Genomic DNA, 16,790 nt, shown 5'->3' on the forward strand with positions numbered 1-16,790 from the left:
ACTAACTAAAAAAATTGGTGATGTTGATCCATTTCTCCATCAATCCTTTTGCATTTTTAATATTTCAGATTTGAAATTTCTCTACTGTACTAATGATTTGAAGAAACCAAAAATATATATTCGACAATAACTTTGTTTTTTCACTTGATTTTTTTATTCTTTTCCATTTATGTGTTATTTGCACTTTCAATTTAAAACAGAAGCTACAGGAGATTGCAGCGAAGGCTATTTTGGACCCCTGTGTAACTATCCCTGTCACTGTAAGACCAGCAGGACCTGTGATCGGATTAGCGGCCAATGTACTGGCGATGACTCCTGCGCCGATGGTTGGGCTGGACCGGACTGTCAGCAAGGTATAGCAGAAGTTCAGAAAAAGCAAATGAGAAGAAAAAAAATAGAGCTACTGTTTTCATGTGCAAATGATGTAAAGCTCACAATTTTGATAGGTTCAGTGTTGTGTGTGTGTGTGTGTGTGTGTGTTTGTTTGTTTGTTTGTTTTTTGTTTGTTTGTTTTTTGGGGGCATGACCTGTTAGGCGCTTATCGGTAGTTTCCATAGTTCAGTGTATGAGGAATGTTATTTTTACAACATGTTAGCTTCACGAAAATTCTAGAATCATTTCGAAAGCTCAGGAAATGGACACTAGATATTGTAACTCACAACAGTCAGACAAACACAACAGTAAAAGTTAATAAAGATTTTCATGTGTTTTCACCGGAAAGTCATTTTTATACCAACGTCACATGCAAACCAGATGAGTTAATGATATCATCTTATTTCTTCATAGGATATTATTCCGCACAACACAGTAAATCACGAGGATCTTGCCTTTGGTGGACGATTTTGCTCTACAACACATCCTCTTAAAGTCGCAAGAGAAAAAAGAATTCTATAAGTCATTCATTTTTGCTTGGTTTATTAAAGAAATTATGTTTAATGACTATTTTTGTTTGTTTTTTTACTCAAGAGACGGTCAAATGGCTTCATCTAATTTCCTAGACATGCTGCGAACAGAAAATGAGTAAAGTGATACTAAGATGACATGGCAAAATATACCGGTAAGCAAATATAACGAATGTCTTGGCTTACATTGACAGCAAGTCGAAGATAACAATAAGGCTGAGTAATAAATATATTCCACAAAAAAAGAACTGACTTTCCCCTCTTGGTAACACATGCATATGAAGCTTTAATATTGCTCTTTTCGATGCAATTAATTCTACCTGTAGCATTGCCAAGACTGGTGGATTCTCCGTGGATATTGGATGTCACAAGTGACTCAGTTTTGATTGCATGGAACGCCTGGAAGGACGGCTACGATTATGGCACAGGACCGGTGCACTCGTACCTGATAACTTACAGTTGGGAAGATGACGTGGGTAACACAGGCAGCTCTGATGAACCCGTTGTCGTCTCTGAGGATAGCACTGCTAACATCACTGATCTTCGTGCATTTAGGGATTATGAGTTTGTTTTGTCCGTCAGGCGAGAAGTTGAAGGTTCACCAACGGGTGGGATCAGCAGTTCACCAATCACAGCTATGACGCCATGCGGTAGTAAGTAAACGATTTTTCTGTTGTTGTTTTTTCTCAATATTAACACATTGTTCACATTAAGGTCACATTGGGTTAGCACTTAATTTGCGAGTGCAAAATGTCGGACAATCCTTGATAAAAAATTATGTATCAATCTCTGTGTACCAAAATATGATACAAACACCCTATATGAATATTTTTCCTTAAGTCTTAATTTTGTCATCCCGAGTTGACTATTGTTCGTTTCAGATAAGTCATACCGAAAAAAATGATGTAACTTTTCTATATTTTTGAAACACTGCATAACTGGGAATAGAAATAAGGGTGTTTATTACAAAACACACGGAATGAAATGTATAAAAATGGTGCCAAGCCGCAGCGCAACATTCAGGTGTAAAAAGCCCGGAGTCACGATGGCCTTCCCTATCTTATCTTCTCTTATACCGTATGTCCCCTGCCCCCCCCCCCCCCACCCAAAAAAAAAAAGAAGAAAAGAAAATACAACCGAACTTTCTGCATTGATAACCTTAAAGGTAGTAAATCAATCAAAGTGTAATTTCAGGGTTGAAAACTGTAACATACTACCCACATCCTGCAGGAAATATCATTTGATTTGATTCAGTGGTCACAGAGAAACGGGGATCTTTGTAAAACATGTCAGAAGTCCCTTCCCTCCAAGTTTCGCATTGTCAATTGTGATCACGCCTTGCAAATACCAAGTTGTTCATTGTGTTTACTCACAACAATTTTTTTTTTTGAAAAAGTGATTTTTGGTTTCTTTTCATTTGTCAAGTAAAGAAGTGAAAAATGAATGACATTGAAAAGGGTGCAAATTTCTGAGTTTTGCAAAATTAGTAAGGAGTGAAGTTGAGTGACTAGAAAAAGATATGAAATTTTGAACTCATTGAAGACGGGATTGAATTTTTTTTTCATTTTTGATTTTCTGTTTTCTGTTTTCTTTTGTTTTATTTCTCTCTCTCTTAATCAAGATGATGATAACGATATCTACATTATATGTATATGTACAAATTTGTATACTATCATATCTTGATGTAATGCTATGCGCAGAATGTTAATTCAATTGTTGTTTGCCCTGTCAGCAGTCAAGTTTTTGTTTGTTTAATAGATACTTTATTTTCTGCAAATCAACAAATCAATCAGCAAATCAATATACATAAGGCACATGATCATGAACATGTGGGAAATATACAAAATAGATTCAAAACAGAGTCGTTTGACTTGCGTAAACAAAGATATAAAAGGTAATTAATGATACAATATACAGTATGCATGTCTATGCAGCGGGGATTACAACAATTATAATTATGGAGCGATAATGCAGAAGGCCGCCATTGTAAGCATAGCTTGAAAAGATGGCCGGCCAGAGGAAAAGATAGGGACGTATACTAGTTTCGTAATACTACAATACAATACAAATTCTGCTGCGAAGATAGCAGGGGAAAAACGTGATGGTGGTGGATGTGCGTGCAAGTGCTAGAAAGTGCAGAAGGGCAGATATGCTGGAATGTAGAATAATCGAATTGGTTTGCTGAAAGAGGGAACGGTATGCGATGTTGCTATTTGGGAGACCAACATTAATCATATGAATTATTTGTTTTTAATTTGTATTTGAAGTATACTGTAATAAAATGTGCTTCTTTAAGTTTGCTTTAAATGAAAACAAGGAGGCACACTGTTTCAACTCCTCAGGAAGAGTGTTCCATGTATCCGGACCGTGATGTCTAATCGATTTTTGAGCAAGTAAAAGCTTTGGATTACTTAAATGAAAATCATGGGAACGACGGGTTGGGTATGAATGAATATGGTCATTGCTTACTAAGGCATTATGAAAAATTGGTAATAAATTTCGAGTGTGTTTATACATGAATATAGCAGTTAGATATATATGTATGTCATGGGCTTTTAAAGTTTTTAGGCGATGAAATATAGGATCGGTGTGAGCCAAAAAATTTGAGTGTGTGCATATACGAAGAGCCTTTTTCTGAAGAATAAAAATTGTATTTAATTTACTTTTGCTACAGTTGCCCCATACAATATTGCAATACATTACATATGGTAAAAATAAAGTGTTATATAACATTATCAAAATTTGATCATTAATCAAATACTTTATTCTCCTTAAAACACCAGTTGTTTTAGATATTGCTGTAGTAATATTCTGCACATGAGTATTCCAAGTTAAATTGCTATCTAGGGTCACTCCTAGGAACTTGGTTGAGTGTTTCTCAGCAATGTTTATACCATCAATATAAATACTTTTGGGAAGGGTGGGTTGGGATTGAAGAGTATGAAAATGTATAAAACATGTTTATCAATATTCAATGAAAGCTTGTTACTTCTAAACCATTTCGAAATATTACCTAATTCCTATTACCTAATTACCTAAGTTGCATTGCCGGCGCCACGTTTTCAAAAGTGGGGGACCACTTCGGACTTCTGGTGCCACTTCAGGGTTTCATCAGCTAAAAAGCAAAAAGAAAAAATGGCGGGGGGGGGGGGGTCTTCAGCGCAACTTCTGTAGTTCTGTAGGGTGCCACTTCCGGGTTTCTTCAGCTAAAACCTTACCGCGCGCACACTTCAAGGTTTCTACCTACAAGTATTTCTTTCTAGTGCCACTTCAAGGGTTAAAGAAAATAAATAAATAAATGGGGGCCCAAAGTGGTGACACCTTACGTATTCTTTGTGTGGTGCAAAAAAAAAAGGGGGGGCAAGCCCGTCCCCTCCCCCCCCCCCCCCCCCGTTCCGCCGGCCCTGAGTTGTGAGCAAAGTATTTTCATTCATATGGATGCCGAGAGCATCAGCCTTGTAAAAATTATATTCTCAAAGAACAAAATAATAAATGAGATAAGTATAATAATTATTTGATTTTTTTCCTGGCTTTGGCTGTTATTCAGCACACGCAATCAAATGGTAGCATATCTCAAATAAAGTTTGTTTACATCAAAATTATTATTCGGCTTTGGAACACATGTCTTGTTGGGCATTGATTGTGGAAGGAATGTTAGGAGGGCACGACCTCAACAGGTTCTTTCATGTTCTTGCAGAATATTAAATTATTTGATGATTTTAAAAGATCAAAAATCATAGTGTAATTTCCCTTCAGCGAACCATTTTTGTTTTTAGTCTAAATAACAAATATGTGTCAACTTATTACGTTTTCCCACCATGTAAATAGCACCACTCTATGCGCCGTCGGAACTAAATGTGAATGTCACTGGTACAGACAGTATCTTGGTATCATGGCAGGTGAGACATAGTGACTTATGTACTTCAAAATCTTGTGAATGTGACACAGTAGAACTGGGCTAGACATGCGAATGAACGCATGCTTACTGTTCATGTAATACTGCCGTGTGGGTATACTGTTGAATTTGTATTTGACTTGAAATTTGGCAAAACGTACGCATGCTGTTAATTATTACGTAATTTATCACGCATTCAGGAGTGACTGTTATACAGCACAATACAATACAATCAGATCATTTCTAGCACCCTTGCACAGTCAATGACTGGTTTCACAGCACTTTACAACAAAATTCAGTCACAGATTGGCATAAATATGAACTGTTCCTTCGGATATTATTCTTACAAACTGGAGTTCATTAATGCCATAGTTCGTAATGTCATAGTAATGGAGGTGACGTGGCTAAGTGGATAAAGACACTCGTCTCTGAATGACAAGAGCGTGGTATGGTTTGTGGGTTCGGGTCCATGCCAAGCCCGACACGTTTGCCCGTCAGTGTCAAAGGCACTCTGCAATCATTGCTTGGTTGTTTATTAGTAATGTCGTAAAGTGAATACAATTGCAAAGTCTTGTAAATTTCTTAGCAAAATGATGCTTGAGATAAAGTGTTCAAACAAGACTTTCATCACCTGGGAAGATATCAAGTCAATGCAATCATTGCAAGAGCAACAAATGTGACGGATAAATACCATAATATCCATGCTTGCGATAACTGTAGAAATGAAGCATGTCGTGTATCTTAATCTGCGTACTATACATGAAAATAGTAAAGTCTTTTATCACGGAACATGATACTTTAAAAGTACATGTAGTATTAAGGGGATACAATATGATCCGGACAAGACCCGAACCAAAGAATGTCGTACGAATGGACTCTCAGAATATCCTCTGAATCAAAATTACACAAGACTGTTCTCTACCTTCCCTTTTCACCTACTTGATCCCATAATTTCGGGATTATTCCTCGTTTACTCTTCTTAAACATTAAACTGCATAAATCTTTGTCTGGAAGTGATATATCAGAGGTTGAATGATAGACTGGAGTGAAAACATGATGAGGTGTTCTCTGCCGAAAGTCTTCTTTGCTCACTTTTAAAGGTGCCCGAGAACCCGACGTCAACGTGGCTGCAGTGCGAATCTGCTGCTTACTATAGCTACAACTTGACGTACAGGCCTAGCGAAAACCAAGCCGAGAATACAGTCATTGAGTTCGAAGGTGCCGATTCCATCACGCACCATGTCACGGGCTTGAGTCCATGTACGGATTATATTTTCTCGGTGGTGATTGTCAACTCAAGAGACTTGCTCGGACCTGAGAGCCAAATGAGTGGAACAACCGATGCGATACGTAAGTCATGAAATAGGTGTAGGCCGCAGAACTTTTTTTTTTTCGGATTGTACGTTTGTCAACCAACGTTCATTCACCTTGAGCACATTTCCTGCCGCAAAGAAAAACGTATACTTACATGGACAAATGACAATGGTATATAATTGAAGATGTGTGTTCATTTCGCCATTGCCAAGGACGTCAGCTACACGTGTATATTCGAACAATAGCATAATCTCCCTTTTCGTGTGTGTTTTGGTGTGCTTTTTTATATTAATGTAATTCAAATGTTACCAATAAATTATCATGGAAAAAAATGAAGAGTTTGTTTGCAAAAACCGATAAGTCCATATTTGCCAAATGGAGATATTTGCGATTAAAGGTCAAGAAAAATAAAGAGAATAATAAGAAAATTTTTGTTTCTTTTGACCATAACTTCAAAAATGTGCCTTTATATGTAGTGACCAATATATCATTTAAAAGGTATTATTTTGTACTTTATGACAGAGACCTTTCTTCAAAATCTTCAAAAATGGACTTATCGGTTTTTGCGAACAAACTCTTCAAATAGTCATGTATGAAAAGTTATTACAGAGTGGTAAACATCACCGAATTCAACTCATACTGTCATATCTAGGCCTAAAATATTTGTGTGTTTTCATTTAAAACACTTAGGAACTTCCTAAAGACCACAGAAGTAACATGAACGGTTTTTCATTATTTGAGACAGATGATGAAGTGCATATCATCTTAATAATAATTTGTATTTATTCACCACCTGTACTAGATTTTGTAGTAAAGGAAAAGTAATAAATGCAGAATTTTTAGGTTAAATGAAATACATGGTCTACCCCTACCCAGCGCCTGATCCAGTGGACAACCTTTCAACTACCACGGAGTCGTATGATATAGTCGACTTGTTCTGGACAGAACCAGCAAGAAAGTGCTTCCCAGTCTCTTACAAAGTCACACGCAATCTTCTGCTTCGGGACCAGTGCGACGACTCAAAATCGGACAACCCGGAAGTCTCTACAACAAATGTCACGTCCTACACCTATGATGACCTGTACGCATACTCAACATACAACTTCACGGTCATTCCATATTATGAGGATTATGAGGATCATAAATACCAGGCTATCAAGGCATCGTGGACAGTATTTAATTCCAGTGATTCAGGTAATCAACGAATGGTAAAAAGAACGTGGTCATTTGTGTTGTATTTTTGTAAATTAGGCTGTCGAAAAATCACACACAAGATATTATCCCTCTCGCTTGTATCCGTTTATATCAGACGGATGTGTTCTCTTTTGTCATGTTTTGCTCTCGTGGAAGAAAAAAAAACCGATCTCTTTTAACATCTTGTCAATTCTAACATTTAAAGTATATCGAGTATACATGTATACAATAATTCAAGCATGCGAGAGAATTAGCTTTTAGTGTACCTCAGGGAGCGTAAGAAATGAGGTATAACGGGGTATTATTACTTTGAAATGAAAAAAAAAACCAAATATTTTACAAGCAGTCATCATTTGCCAGTAAAGATGACTTGCAATTGAAACAAATGACACATGGGTGCTAGTGTCAGCGGTTGATCGAAAATCAAAAGAAGAGGACTAACATCTGAGATGTCTGCTAATCAACGACAAACCTCTCTTATGTCTACTTTTCGGGTTAATAAATTACAAAATACCATACGCTCTGGTTTTGTCTTGTGGGTTTCAGAATTTACAGATGAATAATATGAAACAGTTAAAGAAAATGAGAAAGATCATGAAATTTGAGGTAAATGTATAACTTCATCTTCTAAATGGTCCCTACAAATTGAACAACGCTATAAAAGTATGACATGTTTCTTCTATTGTTTATCACGCTGTTAGTCCCTACAGAGAAACCTGGTAACCTCGCTGTAAACAATGACACAAAACAAACGTTGACCTACGAGTGGATCATACCATCGTGTAAAACCAGGAATGGAGATGTTTTCTACATGTGCACCTTCATGAAGCTACAGAACGATGATACATCTACTCCCCCGGAGGAAAACATCACAACCACTACGACTTTAACGTACCAATCTTTACCACATTACACATCCTATAACTTCACAGTCTGTGCATACACATCTGCTGGAGGGGGTCCATGTGACAGCATCCAAGCCAGAACCCTGCCAAGTGGTACGTATAAATTGTCCACAATTTATGTGCATCTTGTGTCTGGTATAATCTCAGAATGCACGCACAATCATGACGTCGAAAATACCAATTTATGGTTTGATGGAATATTTCGACTACATGCGTCTTTGCCGTAGCGCCCTATTCAACTCAATTCAATTCAATTCAAATGATTTCATTTCCAAATAAAGTAATACAAAATAATAAACACTTACATGAGTCCATAACATCAGAAGGAAATTACAATCACGTAATTTTCGACAAAAAAACAAACCATGAATACAATTATCATAATGATATCAACTCTGATTTGGATAAATAAACAAGTAAGCAATACAATCTTAGTTTATAACTTTACATGGAAAAGAAGAATTCACAAGAAAAGCAATAATGCCGAATAGAATTACCTTCAGGAAGAATATACTACACCCGTCAAAGTCACTTTCTTTTAACTATCATCACTATTTCCTTTTTTGATGTTGTTACTTCCCATTGCATAGGCCTATGTATTATAAACAACCCATGTTACACATTGCCGGGTCCTTGTTCCTCACACTGCAACAATAGCCTGAGCTAAAAATAAATTAATAAATAAATAAAAGATAAAAAATAAATTTAAAAAATGCATTCGTTCATAAAGAAAATCCTTCAATGAATATATATTGCTTCGTCTGTTTGTTTGTTTTTTTATTCTCTACACACAGCTCCTACTATTCCACGAGATGTGGGGATTTTGTCTGACTCTGTAAATCAAACATCCGCAACCATAATGTGGCAAGAACCTGAGCTCATCAATGGGATTCTGATGAAATATACGATACAAGTGAACCCCGGAGAACCAGTGGAGATTGCAGATAACCTCCAAGAGAGCATGTCCTACCAGTTAGTCGACCTCAGTCCTGACACCAGCTATTCCTTCACGGTAACGTGCAAACTTCACTTGGGGCAAATTGAAATTAACTACTATTTTAACTTATATTATTTCGCTTCCCGAAACATGATCATGCTGTCGTTGCTTTATTTGGATGGTGCACCGCATTGTACGTATTGTGTATCGGGTTTTTTTTATGTTGTTACGACCAACTGATTGCACGAATGAAAACAAAATTAATGTTCATGCGCTTTATTGAAAATGTTCTTGGTACAAAAACTGATCTATAAGTACAATTAAGAACCCAATCAATGGATGATCACTTACACATCATTATGTTACAATTGTGGTAATGTAGTAATCGCAAATTCCCTGTAATCCCCTGGAAATCTCGATTGATGCACAGATGAATGATTCTCCATGCACACAGACTTTTAATGATCCATAGCACTCTGACGTAAATCAGTGCTCGAACTCGCAGATTAGTGTACAGCATGCACGATAATCAAAAGCGATACATGTTGAATCCAGACGCTGTAACAACAGTGTCCAGTCCAATGTACAGGTGATAATCTAGCAAGAAATTATCGAAGTAGTTATCCAGCCTGTAACCACTTCGTTGTAGCAATATCCACATACAATAAAATGGAACCGGCCACGAATATAGGTGAATCAACTTTCCACAAGCAATACACGTGTATGCCTCTTGGGCCTTTCTCCACAAAATATAGTAGGTCAGTAGGTTTTTCCCTTCACGTGCATGTACTGGGAGCTTTACAAGCAGAAACTTCTTTTCAATTCTGATGAATTCAATGTGTTTAATTATGACAATATCAGCCAAAAAAAAAAAGGATAAGAGAATATCATGTCCAGTGAATTAAATCAATTTTCGTAAAATTTCATTTCTTATCATTTATATGAGCATGGCAACATACTTCAGTCTGGAGACTGTTCTTCCGCAAGTCCGTGCGGATAAATACAACGTGAATATACATTTATATGTATAATACAACATAAATAATCATTTATGCTCAAATAGATTTTAGATAATGAATAGTGATTCCATTTGACTGTCATATTGATTTCGAAGAATTACAGGAACATAAAACAGATGCGTAACAGTGAGGAGATCATAATTTATACCATATTTTATTTGTTGTGTTAAAGGTGACAGCAGTAAGCAACGGAGGGGAAAGCGAACCAGGTGATGGAGAAGTGACGACATTGCCCATTCCAAGTACGTGATAGCAAGCTACACTCCATCTTCTTGTTCACCAGTATTCCACTAGGATATCACATACACGTTCTTTTTATTAGTGATATAACACAATCAAAATGCATGTTCTGAAATGGCGCAAAAAATACTAAATTTTCTAACACGCTCTTTGTTGTTGTTTTTCTGTTTGTTTTGTTTTGTTTTGTTTTGTTTTGTTTTGTTTTGTTTTGTTTTGTTTTGTTTTGTTTGGTTTGGTTTGGTTTTTTTTTTTGGGGGGGGGGGTTTATTCTTTAACCAAGCTACTTTTATCAGTCCGTGTCATTCACAAATTAGTAAGCTATGCAAAAGGTATTTTTTAAGAGAGTACCTCGTTTACATACATTCAAAAATGAGTTAGCTATGCAAAAGATTTGTTTTGTTTTTTTAAAGGGCGTCTCGTTTACGTACATCCGCATGGACATGATTTTGCACCACCTCAAATTATCCAGTTCGTAAGTGTACTCTGCAAGCATAGCATCAACTTTACATGCATATTCATTTTTTTTTAATGTCGCATGTTTGTCAAACCTTCTGATTCCATATCTTATGTATTTTCAATGTATCTATGTTACCATGAAAATGCAATGGAAACGATTCTGCAATACGTGTTCTGTGTGATGTTAGCCCTGTGTAATCATTGTGAGTTTTTGGGATGCACAAAACAAGATAACATTTGTACATGTTAAATCGGAAACCAATAGAGGCTTCTTATAAGATGATAATGGCGTCACTTCTTCACATCACATCAGTACCTGGAGCACCCTCTCAGCCGGAAGCTTTCAACATCTCGCAGACTTACATTGTTGTTACGTGGACAGCTCCAAGTGAACCTGACCTCGGCATTTATGAGATCAGTGCCTACGAGTTGGAACTGTCGCCAGCAGATGAGGATCCGATAATAATCCAAATATCTGATGGGATCCAATATGAGATGACGTACAATATCACTGATGTGGTGGAAAGTACAGAATACACAATAAAGGTACCAATTCTATATCATTCTTTGCTTTTGATATCTGAGTCTTTGGTAACAAATCTGTCCTGGCCCTACATTATGTGAAAATTCAGATATCGTTGATCTATTTCAAATCATCATGATTATCATTCTGCGGTGAAACGACTGATCTTTATAATAGGCATGGTGAGTGGAAGTGTCATGCTTTGATATACAGAATATTTATCGTGAGGATAAACAGTCAAAGTTGCCTTTAATAGTGTTGATCTGTCTATACTGCGGCCTCTTGTCTACGATTACTTAATATCCTCCGATAAAAACGATGTTAAAAACCATGTCAAAAGCGGTCAATTGTCTAAAATTGTCACCTTTTTCTTTTCTGGTGTCCCTTTGGAGGTCGCTACGTCCAAATTTGACTGTACTTCAGGCAACGATTGCCGTCCTCTCTTCTTGTGCTGTCCATCACCACCGTTGTGGCAGGGAATGAAAAGTGGAAATGTTTGCTTTTAAATCTTAGAAAAGACGGTATGAAGGTTGTAGAACTGTTTTTCTCCTTACATTGACCTAAATTCGACAATACCTGCGGGTCACACCTTGCCATTATACAGCATGTACACACGATGAGAATTGAGATTGGTTTGGCCACTTCCACTGGACATTGTTTTAAACTATATGTGAATGACTCAACAGGGTCGAATGTGCATGGTCTGTCACAAAATGGAGCTTTAGATTTTCGCGACGAGGATGTTTAGAGGAAAAATAATGTTCTGCGCATGGGCCAAATCGCTTACCAAATTCGATCTACATTGTATGAGTATAATTAGCTCGCGTCGTCACCACGCGTTCTGGGCTACTTTTATGTCCTCTAAATTCACGACGTATCGCAGTTACTTAATATGGGGGCGTCACTGGTGCAATATAAAGCTACTTTTCAGCTCGAAGCAGGAAGAGAGAAGAACGTCCAACGCTTTAATCGTCGTCTCAAACGTCCGCGCCGCAAATCTAAAGCTCCCTATAGTAATTATTGACGATGAAGAGTGATGTGTTTTATCCTCCCCTAGGTTGCAGCTGTCAATGAAGGTGGAAGGGGACCCTGGTCAGACTCCACAACAGAAACCACAACGGCAAAATCCAAGTCTACAAATAAAGGTGGGCATATTCACTAGGTTCTCTTTCAGTTAGCTAATGGGAAGCATCAAATCAAGAGCAGCCATCCATGGGGAAGATAATTAACTACACAACAGCTCGTCCTGCTTGCTTACAGCTACAGGGAGGATGCATCGTGTAAACAGAATGTGCCACCATCGAAGACTTCAAACGCTAGAGTGTGCCGGTATTTGCTATCACGCTTGCGCCCTTGTGCAAGACTCTACATCAGCAACTCGTATTTTTCTCGCAGGGCAACTATAACTCAAAGTATAAGAGCTCTGGCTACCAGGAGAAGTCTACTCTAATGAATTCTTAGGAGTATTGAGCGTACGATGTGTTGATGAATATGTTACATTCAGCTGTCTGTACTTAAGCTTATTAAAATGAAACAAACGAAATCAACCTTGGTTAACTTGTAAAACAAGGGAACCATCCAAGACCTCCGTTCCTTGAGTCATTATACCCTGATCACAATTCCATCAACGTTTACAAACGTCTACCCGTTAACGTTACCTTTGTTGTTGCATTCAGCATGTATGCCCCTAGAAGATGGCGACCTAGCCGGAAATGAGAGAAAGAAAGAAAACGCATACAGAGACATACAGCAACTGCTAACCAAATTTTGAAGACAACATGTTTCGCCTGTGCTGGTCAATAGTCATCGCACTCTAGTTTGACACATGAATTGGGAAGATGAAAAATGGATAAAAATTCATTTTAAAAAGAATATGAGCTATTGACCTCTGAAATGCACATCGAGCATATGATGCTACCTTTGATTACACTATTGATAATTATACAATACATTCATGTCCATATAACCACGCGCAATAGTTTAAAACTATATGATTGTCTTCATGTCCATGTTATTCTGAAAGGTTTGGCCGCTGGGCTTGGAGTTGGTATCCCAGTACTCTTGATAGTTCTGGTCTCTGGCATTCTGTTCTATCGAAAACGACGGTGAGTGTATAATTAAACGAAAACGTAAGAAAGTGTACACTTTGTCGGAACATGAAGCCATCGAACTAACGTCATAAACCCTTGACATGCTCTCTCCCTCTCTGTCTCTCTCTCTCTCTCTCTCTCTCTCTCTCTCTGTCTCTCTGTCTCTCTCTCTCTAGTAAGTACGACTACTATTCAATACGAATATCAAGCAGCATCACCGATAGCCTAGCTATAACAAACTGGGCATCGAGGCTTTTCCTTGGTCTAATTCTATTCTCTTCAGCAGTCTAAGCTTTCCACTGATATTCAGGTATTCCATTGTAATTTCCCAAATACCTAACAGTGCAACACCAGAGAAACCGAGTTCAAAAAAGGCGTTGCAGTTCAAATACAATAAAGCATAAGGTAATTTAGGTGATATCGAACCATACTAGTATCATTTTATCCTATATATTCATACATGCGTTATAAAACGGATGGGAAACAGGAGGCAGGAGAAAATTAGGACACAAGACTTTAGATTTTCGTCAAAATTTATAATTCCTTCGTTGACAGCAGCTGTTGTCGCGACATTGATGCTTGTTTCTTTGTTAACGTAATGCATTGACAGGTCACAATATTGCCAACACAAGAGTCTCCTAGAATGAATAAATATGTCCTCATGGTAATTGTTTTGTTTCAATTGGTAACATTAATTCGTAACAAAGTGAGACGATTGTAATCTTGCGTTCGACAGAAAAAAAAGAACTCCTATTTCTTCTCAGTTTTCTCACCTTTATATCAGCTCGGACTACTGTGACATCCCATGGGAATAAGTTTCCTGATTCCCTGTCTGTGGCCGAAGTGCACGCTTGTATATTCCAAATAACTCTTGCTACAGTCACTTGACAGTAACATCGACCTTCCTAATTGTGCGCCTCAAAATTAAAAGTATAGAAGTATAGAAATTGCGATGAATAAGAGTTATTCCCTGCGCAATTATATCGCTAGTTCTAATTAACCACGCTTTTGTTTGGGGTTTTTGGGGTTTTTGTTTCGTTGGTTGGTTTTGGTTTTTTCTTTTTCTTTCTGTTTTGTTTTGTAAGCGCAGTCATATTCTCTGTATGAATTCAAAATAAACTGGGAAGTTGTTTACATTCAATTTGAAGTATTAATTATTGGCATACGTTAAATGCTAGAAGTTTCTTTAATAAACTGATTCATTCACTTTGATCGTTTTCGTGTTTCTGCTATTCACAGGTCCCCTCCCATACCGCTACCGAAAGCTGGCATGACAAACCCTATACCTGTAAATGACAATTGTAAGTGATTAGGAAGATTGATATATACTCCTTAACAACAACTTGAAAGTTAACATGTTACGTAGGGACTGATATTCCTGCAACAAAATGTAGTCATCTCTTTAATGAAAGGGATTGTATAGTTTTGGTTGAGACGTAACTTCACGTTTCTAACATTTTGGGTGAGATAATGAGAAACCTCTTATGAAATATGAAAGAGCGTGTAATTCCAAGAGGAATTCGATATCTATCTGATGAAAATTGGTTTTGAAATGACTGAGATACTAAAAACAGAGCAATCTTAATAAATGGTGGGACCCATCTTTTATCAAGCTTACTTTGTTTTAGTTTTTTTTTGTATGTCTCAGCCATTCCAAAATCGATTTTCATCAAATAAACTCTGAATTCCATTTAGAATGGTGTGCTCTGTACTATGTTTCATCAGTGCTTTTTTGGTATATCGCAAAAAGTTAAAACCCTAATCCTCATCTCCATCAAAACATCCCTTCAATCGATTGTCAGAGATTAAAATCATTAAGTTACCGTCATATGAATACATTGTAGATAAAACTGGATGATGGTGGATGCATTTCGTTTATACTCCGGCATTGGTCTATGGGAAATGCGTGTTGTAGCAAAATCAGCCCGTCCTCAACGGGTTAAGGTTTTGAATAGATTAAAAGGTCATAAACAGTACAATATCATATAGTTTATGAAAGCATGCGATTACATAATTATTTCCAATATTAGCTCTGCACAAATCAATGATATACATTGTACTTCCACACGGAAGCCCATTCAACATTGTTCTCGACAGCAGCTGCGTATAATCCTGTATCATACTTCCAAGGTATAGTTTTCTATGATTTTCAACATGAAATATAGGCCCTATATGATTACATCAGTCATGTATGCTGCCGATTTCATGTTATTTAAGTCAGCATTATGTATTTGGATATCAACGATAAAGTTTAATAAAGCGTCTGCTAAATTATGTCTACCTTCCAATATGTATATTAGTATGAATAATTATATACGTATATATATGTGTGTGTGTGTGACCGTGCATCACAAAACGAACATAAAGTCGCACCCGTTGATTTTACGTGAGGAGTCAAAAAAGGTGAAATGGGTCAACCAAGTCAACCTTGAGTTTTTCATATTTTCTGAAAGAGCTATCCCTCTACACTAATCTTGAGTTTTTCATATTTTCTGAAAGAGCTATCCCTCTACACTAATCTTTACTTTGGGATCATAACATGAATGTGAAAGTGTGTTTTCAGCAGTTTTTCTACAACCCATTTTTGGGGGAGAATAGAATGATCAGGTGTGTCTTAGAATCCCCTTTTCATTTCTTGAAATCCTCCACACACTCTTCACTTTCAAGTCTAAAAAGTTTTGAAAGGATAACTCTACTGCTTTGAAATTTGGCATTAACCGTGGACAGATTGTGTTAGTAGAACATTTCAAATTTCAGCTTAATTTGATAATCCCTTCACTGTTGTTGCTCCGGTGGTTTATAACGTGTGTTTTGTTCCTTTCAATGCACAGCTAGCGCAGCTTGGTAAAGATTAAGCACTTGAATAGACCCTGTTCTTCCGAGCCTCTTTTGTCATTTCAAACTTTTCCAGAGTGTGTGCTTTCTTTCTAGTATTTAGATTATGCATGTAGGTTGAATTGAGTTATACATCATTTTAAATCATTTTAAAGCTTAGAGTCTGCTCTTTAAGGATCTGCCCTCGACTAAAAATCCATATCTGGCGACTTTTTGTTGTTTTGTGATGCAAGGTCATATATATATATATATATAGATATATATATATATATATATATACATGTATTGCCAAACTTTAACAAAATTAAATACACACAACCCAGTGAAGGTGACCCCCGCCATTTATCGGCCCATTCTTTTGAGTAACTTGGCGAAATACGTGAAGAAGAAGCGACTTTCAGAAGGCCTCGAGAAAGAGTTCAAGGTATGAGGACAAAAGAAGCCTTGCATGCTCATTCAAACAGCCTTCATTGTCATATT

At 37.1% G+C, this 16,790-nt stretch overlaps 1 protein-coding gene across 1 annotated transcript in view; it reads left to right on the forward strand.

The window, feature by feature from the left end:
- Positions 1 to 16,790, forward strand: part of LOC139719017 (receptor-type tyrosine-protein phosphatase F-like) — a 116,411-nt gene that overhangs the window by 83,946 nt on the left and 15,675 nt on the right. The window contains exons 11-21 of the mRNA XM_071630458.1: positions 201 to 353; positions 1,229 to 1,555; positions 4,731 to 4,801; positions 5,898 to 6,147; positions 6,988 to 7,305; positions 8,007 to 8,303; positions 9,005 to 9,222; positions 10,339 to 10,408; positions 11,176 to 11,408; positions 12,443 to 12,530; positions 16,634 to 16,734. Coding sequence (XP_071486559.1) covers positions 201 to 353; positions 1,229 to 1,555; positions 4,731 to 4,801; positions 5,898 to 6,147; positions 6,988 to 7,305; positions 8,007 to 8,303; positions 9,005 to 9,222; positions 10,339 to 10,408; positions 11,176 to 11,408; positions 12,443 to 12,530; positions 16,634 to 16,734 — 2,126 coding nt within the window. The remainder of the gene's footprint in view (positions 1 to 200; positions 354 to 1,228; positions 1,556 to 4,730; positions 4,802 to 5,897; positions 6,148 to 6,987; positions 7,306 to 8,006; positions 8,304 to 9,004; positions 9,223 to 10,338; positions 10,409 to 11,175; positions 11,409 to 12,442; positions 12,531 to 16,633; positions 16,735 to 16,790) is intronic.

The sequence above is a fragment of the Diadema antillarum genome, unplaced genomic scaffold (genome assembly GCF_040938485.1).
Source record: "Diadema antillarum isolate AM-2024a unplaced genomic scaffold, OU_Dant_1.0 scf00000103, whole genome shotgun sequence".
NCBI classification, from domain to species: domain Eukaryota; kingdom Metazoa; phylum Echinodermata; class Echinoidea; order Diadematoida; family Diadematidae; genus Diadema; species Diadema antillarum.